This window comes from Charadrius vociferus, unplaced genomic scaffold (assembly GCF_000708025.1).
Source record: "Charadrius vociferus isolate BGI_N301 unplaced genomic scaffold, ASM70802v2 scaffold235, whole genome shotgun sequence".
Taxonomy (NCBI): Eukaryota; Metazoa; Chordata; class Aves; order Charadriiformes; family Charadriidae; genus Charadrius; species Charadrius vociferus.
In genome coordinates this window covers 1,253,708-1,262,445 of record NW_009648536.1, presented here as the reverse complement: position 1 = coordinate 1,262,445, position 8,738 = coordinate 1,253,708, and the positions used below count along the sequence as shown (strand labels likewise).

The 8,738-nt window shown below is 38.8% G+C and overlaps 1 protein-coding gene across 1 annotated transcript in view; it reads right to left on the bottom strand.

Moving 5' to 3' along the window:
• The window catches only part of CDC14B (cell division cycle 14B), a 37,546-nt gene extending 32,301 nt beyond the window's left edge, over window positions 1-5,245 (bottom strand). The window contains exons 1-4 of the mRNA XM_009885849.1: window positions 5,226-5,245; window positions 4,550-4,711; window positions 3,548-3,623; window positions 1,685-1,777 (exon numbers count right to left, since the gene is read on the bottom strand). Coding sequence (XP_009884151.1) covers window positions 1,685-1,777; window positions 3,548-3,623; window positions 4,550-4,711; window positions 5,226-5,245 — 351 coding nt within the window. The remainder of the gene's footprint in view (window positions 1-1,684; window positions 1,778-3,547; window positions 3,624-4,549; window positions 4,712-5,225) is intronic.
• Window positions 5,246-8,738: the final 3,493 nt, after the last annotated feature.

Below are 8,738 nucleotides of genomic sequence, written 5' to 3'. Positions count from 1 at the left end.
GGTTAGCCAGTCATGACCTCGTGTCAGACTTCAGCTGGATCTCTGTTAGTATCCCTTCTGCACTCAGCAACTCCCACTCCCTTCACCGTGGTTCTCTGAAGCAAAAACTGTCTGCTCCTCTGTCCAACAGCCTCCGTTTTTAACTACCCTGCTTTGGACTGTCACAATCCACATGTGTTAGTCTTAGAGCTTTATTCAAGTCTGCCCAAGCATTCTCTTTCAACTGCATATTGTTATTGCAACATGGCAGGACTACTAGATGATCAGAAATAAGATTTGTGTTAGGTTTTTTGTATATTTTCACATAGTCAACCACAATATTTTTGTATCAGATTATTTTGCCATTAGTTAATTTTCCATACCGTGGATTCTGCTCAAAATGTCAGATGTTGTGCTGCACAATACTACTACACATACTCAGAACAAAAGCTTAGGGAAAAACAAAACCCGCTTCCTTCCAAATAATGGCTGATAGCTGAAGCCAGTCCCTTCTCGCTTGCTGGGCCTCCATTAAGACAAAGTCACTAGGAAGAAGTAGTTTTCCTAAAAGCTGCAGCTGTTTTGTCAACATAATCCCTTAACTGCAAACAAGTTTAGCAACTCATGTTGCCCGTTTCCATGTGATTTAAGACTGCAAAGGTCAACAGCAACATTCTTAAGGGTATGTTTCAAATACCAAGAGTGACACATTTTGAAATCTATTTCTTAATTTGTAATAAGTACTGTAGGAAACAGACAACAGAGAAACCCTGGGGAGCAGGAAATGGACCTCCTGCATGATGTATAGAGGCAGCAATGAGAGTGCCAACACCCCAGCAAGTACTGCACAGCCTTGCAACTAATAACAGGAATGACCTCAGGCTGCATGAACTCTAACCCCTCAAATCTCCAACATCAAACAACACATAGGTTCTCGCTTCATTTTATTACTCAGTAAACAAGAGAGATGGTTACAATCAAGGTGTGTTACAAGTCAAAACAGAATATGAATATGGTACATCACATCTCCCACTCTGAAGCATTCAGCATTTTATTCCTTGACGACACTTTCGTGTACCAAACACTGAATATTTAGATGCGGTTGTGACGTAAAGCCAGTCATTTTCCCCTCTGCAGTCAGGGACCTGGCTCAGTACATTTTCAGCCACCTTGTATATTCCCAGGCTTTATACTGGCTCTAAGTCTACTACACAATCTCACTCCTTCCTCTCCTAGTTCAACTGAAGAGATCACCTTACATTAGAAAAGAAGCAGCTGGGGAAGAAAAATGGATATTAAACATGCATGCAATGAGAATTTATATATTGTACTTCATGCAAGATAATATTTCTCTATTTTAAAAAAGAAAAAAGAGAGTATGTGTGGGAAGGGGAAAGGAAAAACATCAAGAAGCAATCATTTTTTCTGAATGAAAATATTCATAAAGAATTTTTTCTAGTGGTGTTCTTTCTTCTCAGGAGCACAGATTACAGTAGAGAGGAAAAAAACAAACCCATACAACTCCAGTCACATAACTCGTAGACTTTAAAAACTGTCTTAGTATGTGGTACTTTACTATAAAATAAATTAGTAGGAAGATTATTCAAGAGAAAAGAATTGTTTTTATCTCACTGTTTTAAAAATTAAGCATGAAAAAATGAACACATTTAGCAAGTTGATGTAATGTAAAAATTTAAATACTTACTGCGTAGGAGCCTATGAGGAATGCAGCATTTGCTTGTTTTTTCTGATCAAAGCCAGTATAATGAATTATTTTCTTCCTTATCAATGAAAATGACTGTATCAAGAAATGAACAAGATTAGGATTCTGCATTTTAGACTTTTCATGCCTTGTTTTATAAAACTAGAGGGATGCAAGGGTCTGTTTGCCTACTTTCAGCCACTACTTCAGAGGACCAAGTACACTGTAGACTAGACCCTCAAAAGCTTTGGAAGACTCTATTGCATCTCTCCCTAGGTTGTTCCAGTGTTCAGTCTAAATAATTTTTGATACAAATTACAGTTATCTTTCTTTTTCTCCTTGAATGCATTTACTATTTCTGACCTTGAGCCCTATGTAACAGATAGGTGTTTATGAGAAGTAAATACACAGTGGCATTCTCAAAAACATCACAGGCATATTAAAGTCGCAACAGTTTTAAAAATGGAATTTAAACTTTTTTATTCTTAAAGAAAACCTGACTCTAGATAAATCAACTAGTGGTTGGTTCTAAGGATCAGAACCACTGGAAAATATATGCTTAGCTTAAAATAGTTTGAAAGTATTTCTAAACTTCAACATAAATAACTTTTTAAAATATCATTGTGGCTTGGCATATAGTTTCTCCAATTATCTTAGAAAGGGGATGGAATGGCATTGCCAATAGAAAGGACACATCTGTGGTGACAGCAAAAACTATCCCCTAACTGGCCCTTGAAACAAATTTTGATGGTCTTGAAGCTGTATACTTTGATCAACTGCTAAGTTATAATAAAATGTCGCTGTTTAAGTAGCAATGTTACTTGCTCAGATACTATTCAATGCACTCAAGGCAAATAAACCCCAGATCACTAGCAGTAGTGTGTTCTCAGCAATCCTAACACGCCTCTCCAATATCAAACCCAGGATATTCAAAGGGATTAAAATATAAACTTGTGTTGCTTCAGAGCATCCTGTAAACAAAAATCAGAGAATCTTGTCCCCAGTAAGCCTGTTCGTAGTGTCACAGGGACAAAATAAGTCTGAGTTATGCAAACTAATACCAATGACAGACATCAAGGAGTGATGAAAACAAAAAAAATCTCTGTTAAACTATAATGTTCTGCATACTTCCCAATTTTCACAGTTCAGTGGCAGTTTCAAGATCTAAGCAGTTTTAAAGAGGCAAACTGTGATTCACATTGATGCTAATAAGCTTTTTTATCTGCCTAACAGGTTTTATACTCCAACATCTGTTAGAGGTCAACTAACTTGAAGTCATTCATGTTAATTAATACAGGAACCCTCTGTTTTAAAGACACTATGCTCTATCAAGAGCCTAATCCTGAAAATTACTGAGTACCCCTCAGAGAAGATAATCTGCAGTAAGACCATGGCAGTTTTGTTCAGGACTATGCCATAAACGCTATCAAAGATCAAATGTTGCTTCTTACCAAAGACATATCAGGACCAGAAGAGAAGCCCAAGTCAAACAAAAACCATCTAAACCAAAATTGTGTTGCATTGTACCCTCAAGCTCTCTCAATACTGGCAGGTTGTCAAGAAGACTGAATTCCAGGAGGGGAGCTTTTAATTTGAAGAAATCTGTACCCATTTAGCAACTGATCTTTTAGGAGCTTAACATTAGTTACTGCCACAGTGGTGCACCTTCTGGATCTTAAAAGTAAGTGGGTTTTCCCCTGTTCCTGGTCCTCCTTGCTACATTCACGTTGACAAAATTTAGCATTTATATTCAAAACTTAGCTGGATTAGGAACACAGGAAAGCACCTGAAAAAAAAAATGTGTGGCCCATTTGTTTCTGTTCTTTAAAAACTCACAAATATTGAATAAAAAAACCCAAGTGTTACCTTTAATTTCTTATTTAGCTTGCAGCAGTATCTGTAGACCATTGCCAGATTGAGTGGTCCAAAGTCTGCATAGAAGCTGGTAGAGAAAGGGAAAAAAGTGTACATGACCTCTGTAAATGCATGGGTTTTTTTTAAATCAGATGCACAAAATAAGGAGTAATAATATATATGTGATATATGCAGATCATTCTAAAAACAATAACGCCTTCTTACATACATACTATTTTGTTGGAGAAACCAGTTTTGTCTCCTTAAACAGGGACTAAAACTTTTTGTTTTCCAGACACCACCACTCAAAACCAAACTTGAATACTCAAGGTTCAAAAAATTCTCAATACTGTATCACTCTGTGACACCAGTTTAGAAACTCCATTTTAAGATCAACCCAAAAGCTTTAGTTTAAAAGAAAGCAATTAATATTGCTAGAGAAAAGTGAACACAGAGAATAAAGATTGATTAGTACTTACAAAAACAGTAAGCACGCCCTTGGTCAAAAATATTTAAAGAATTAGCAGCTTTCCAGGTCACATACAAAGGCATACATTGTTCACTACAGGGGAAATAATATATCCATTGTCAGCTCATAAAGGCTTGAATTGATTTTGCTATTTTTTTGACTTATTCCGGGAAGTTTAGACATTCCACTTAATACTTGAGCAACCAAAGACATCCCCTTCATCTCAGCAGTCCAGTGTGAACTTCTGAATATATATTGTTGCACTGTGTTCCTGTGTCTTCTAGCAAGAATGGGTACAATGAAAGCTTCTGCTTTGAAAAGATTTTCAAGAAATCCTGATGGGAAGCCAAGAAACCATTCTAAGACATATAAATCATCATGGCAGATAAGTCTGAGAGGACCAAACTCATGTAATTGGTTCTATAATGGGAATGGTATGTTTCCTCCAGCTACACTTAAAAACAGAATGTCAGTTAGACTGGTTCCTCATTGCTAATTAATTTATTTCTGTAAAAAACATGGAAAAAAAAAAAGCCTGTACTTACTTCTCATATACAAGTTCATCATCTATGCAGAAATAATGGGTATTTGCAGCTCCACTCTTTGGTTTTTGGCAGTGAATTGCAAAATAAAGGCGATCTGAAATGCAAGAAAATTTAAAGCTTTTATAAACATCACACTTTTCTGCTGAAAGTCTGAAGTAATACCTGTCAACAGAGCAACTTTAAATGGTTTCACATGAACCAAATCTTCTTTTAAGTATTACTGAACTGGATATTATTATTTCTCTGGTGTTAAGCAACAAGGCACACAAAGATTGAGGCTTTTTGCTCAGCAGTGTTCCTGTAATCCGCAGCTCTGTAGTGTTCTTTCCCAAACAAAGTGTTCCAGGAAAGCTACCTGTTTGACGATTTGGCAATATAGCAGGAGCTTGACTTGCACCCACGCACTCAGCAGACACCCACCTCCTTTTGGCAACAGACCCCACCTGTTGCACTCCAAATACGGACACCCCCCCATTGCAACTAAGCCACAAATCCCTCAGCCCCTCATGGCACCTATGTTAAAATGAACAGCCAAGTGCCCTTGTGCTGAAACACCAGCACTTCCCATCTTCCCGTAAAACGAAGATTTCGATAGTAGTGGCATGCAATTAAAGCCTGCAGGCTACAGACACATGAGGGATGCAAGGGGGTGAGGCAGCAGCCCACTGCCACCCACGGGAGCACCAGCGGAGCCATCGCCTGGACATCCACATCCACATCCGCATCCCCATGCCCACACTGGCTGCTCTGCAAAGCCTGCCTGCAGGCAGGCAGGAGACACCTTGTGCTTGCTCTGGCTTCGTTTGTTAAGCTGGGGGGGTAGGAGAACACCAGCAGTATTCACATAGATATAAATTATTTTTATGGCTGGGGATCAAATACATGGATTAAAATTCAAACCTAAAAGGAAAGACTTTATTTTTTGCAAACTAGTTGCCCGGAACAGATATATTACTTAAATATCAAAACAGATCACCTGCATATTAATGTATAATTTCAAAGTATAATTTCTGATCAAGAAAAACTGTATCTCTTTTTCCAGAGAGCAGGAAAAAAAAATCACTTTATGCTTCAAAACAAAATCCTCCATGACTAGCACTTAGAAGTCATTACTTGTATCTTGAAAATACACAGTAAAGTACGCCCCGAAATGAGTCCCATGTCTTTATTTCAACACTCACGCACTGAGTTCTCACCTATGCACAGCAATATCTCAGGGTGTGGGGGCAGACAACACCACCAAGAAGTGTACATTTACTAAATGCATGTTTCAGTAGAACAGCAGCCTGATGTGAATCATTTGGCTTAAACATTTACAGGTCAGGTGCAACCAGCAGGATGTACAGTAACTCCTGAGCAAGTCAGGCACCTACTGCCTTACTCTTTCAGTAGAAGCACGGCACCAAACTTCCTTGTTCAATTTCTCATAGCTCCACCTTGTAGGCACAGCAGCTGCAGCACTAGCTGGGAAGTGCATTACCTGCTTAGGAGCTTCTGTACCTCCCAGCGTTTACCAAAGCATCTCCAGAAAACCAGCCAAAAGATAAAATTTAGAGTAATTCTGTGCATTTTTAAGAAGTGATTAAACTGGCCCAGAAAGGGAAATATGTGTGGAGAAGCAAGTGCACCAATACCCCAACTGGATGCAAAATATGCCATGGGGAAAGTTGCTTCACAGAAAGGCAGTCTTAGGTAAGTGTGTAGACCAACACTTGGCGGGTGGAGCGAGCCCCAGCTTCCCACAACTCCCTTGCATCTGTCCCCACCACTGTGTTACTCCCCGTGCTGCGTCAAGGTGAATTTGTGTGAATCAGCAACAGGTACCCTAGCACAGTATTAAAAAAAAAGGAAAAAAAAAAACAAAGAAAGAAAAAAAATAATAAAAAAAGCTGCTTTGCTGGTTTCCTTCTGTCTGCCCTGAGAATGAGAGTTAACATGGGGAGGTTGACTGAGGGCACAGAAGAAAGCTGAAAGGAGAACAGAGAGGATATGATATCTAGGGATTGTGTTTAAACTGGCATTGCTAGATTAAACACATGTCACACTACAGCCCCAAGCTATAATTTCACACCACTTCTAAACTGATTTAATGGCTAGCTGCCACCAGGTTCCTTGCAAGGATAAGTTTTCTGGAGTTAGCTCGCTGAACCAGCCCACTGGGGGTTAACAGTGGGAATACGCCGCCAGAATTTTTCCCTCGATGGCATCTGTCCTTCAAATCCAGTCTAATTATTGACTTAGGCTGAGCACTCCGTGTACACAAAAAACATCCACATCAAAGTCCGGGCAGAATGGCTGTAGTACACAAACTGTCACCATACCTTCTTGCACCCCAGCTCCTTCACATAAACTTTACATCACTTTTGAAAATACAAAAGCACTACACAAAGAGTAATACAAAATCCTCAAATAGAAAATTAGGATCAAAATGAAAAGAAATACATATGCACAGGTCAAAGACCTAAAATAATTTAGCATTTTGCTCCTGGACACAGGATTTGGAGTAACAGAATCACTTGCTTCCTCAGTACTCCTACTTTTACGGAAAATCTTCGCAGGTTTTTCAAAAATGTCCAGCAGAAATACGAATTCCTATCTTGGGTGAACAGTGCATGCATGGCCTTCTGAATTGCTGTTGGCATTCAGTTCTGCACTGGTATCTCTGGATTGTGCTAATTGTTGCTATTCTTAAAATACCTGAGAGAAACTCGAGTTTAATGAATTTACAGTACTACCTCACAATAACAGCAGTGTGTGTCAAATGCCAATATCCTGACAAGCTGTCCACTCCTGTGCACTGCTAACAATTGCTCCCTATTATTTAAACAGCAGGCTCCATCTTTTTAATATGGTTCCTATAGTGAGATTTTAGAAATGAGCTACTCAGAGAAGTCCTTTCCCATAAGTGTATTTACCTTTGTACTGGTGCATCATTCTGATATCAGACAAATGCTTTATTACTCACCATGTCTGTTTTTACCTGGGTTTTTTTTTGCAAACGCATTCCCAGTTCTGTTTACAGTAGCCAAGGATCAGTGTGTTGATTTTTGAATAGGAGTAACACATGCTGAGAAAGGAGAATTCCTTCATTAAGGATCTGATTGCAGGATGAGGGCTTATACATAAAATACGCTGGAGCACTGATGAATTGATCTCACTAGGACTCCACAAAAGGTTTGGACTGCAGGAGCAAGGCTTCCATTTTATTATGCTTCCTTTGCTAATTTTAGCTTTTTAGTATTTCATTTACATATAGCATGCTTGAGCACTTTCAGATTCCTGCAAATTTCTGATAAAAGGTCATCCTGAAACTATCAAACTAGAGCAGACCTTTCTAATCGTCTCCCAGAAGAATGAAGAGAGTAGGGCTCGCTTCCTTACAGGCTGCATCTGCACTGCAATTAGGAGATATGACTGCAGATATACTTCAATTACACTTAATTTCGTTAGCCTCATATAACAAAAGTTAAAATACAGAAACACGGACATCACTGTAGGCAATTAATTTGAGTAAGCACCCAATGTACAACAAAATGAGCCTGCATACCCCTAGCAGAGGGCTATGTTACCACAGCTTTGCCACTGCCGGTACACGAACTAGTGAGATTAAAGCTAGCACAAGCATGTCTACACAAGCTATAATAATCATGCATCTGATTGCAGTGCGCATACAGGAAGAAAAGCATTTTGCTTGTTTTTCAGATCTACAGTGTTCTGTGGCAACAGACGTGTAGGAAACTGAGAGCTACCACTTCAAAATCGTATTAATGTGAATACAGAGATGACAAAATAATCTCCTTGCCTTTACTCTCAATAAGCCTGACGCTTCTCGGGATCTGCTGCACAGGCCTTGGAGAAAGAAATTTCAGTAATTCAAGTGACAACTAAATACCAAACAGACACTCGCTGCAGGAGAAATCTGCATATGATCAGCAAAGATTATTTAATAAAAAGATAAATTCTACAGTTCTATTGTTAAACAGACGCCTTAGATGAGGAATTCAGAGGAGACTGACAGTACAACAAAACCCAACATTAGTCTGTTTTGAATTACCGGGACTGTAACCAGAGAGTTATTTACTATTGTAAGAGGAGTGCATTTCTAAATTCAGAGTTGCTACATAGTATTTTGTTGTGTTTGATTTAAAAAACTCCAAAATATTGGGAAGACACATGAAAAGACAAATTT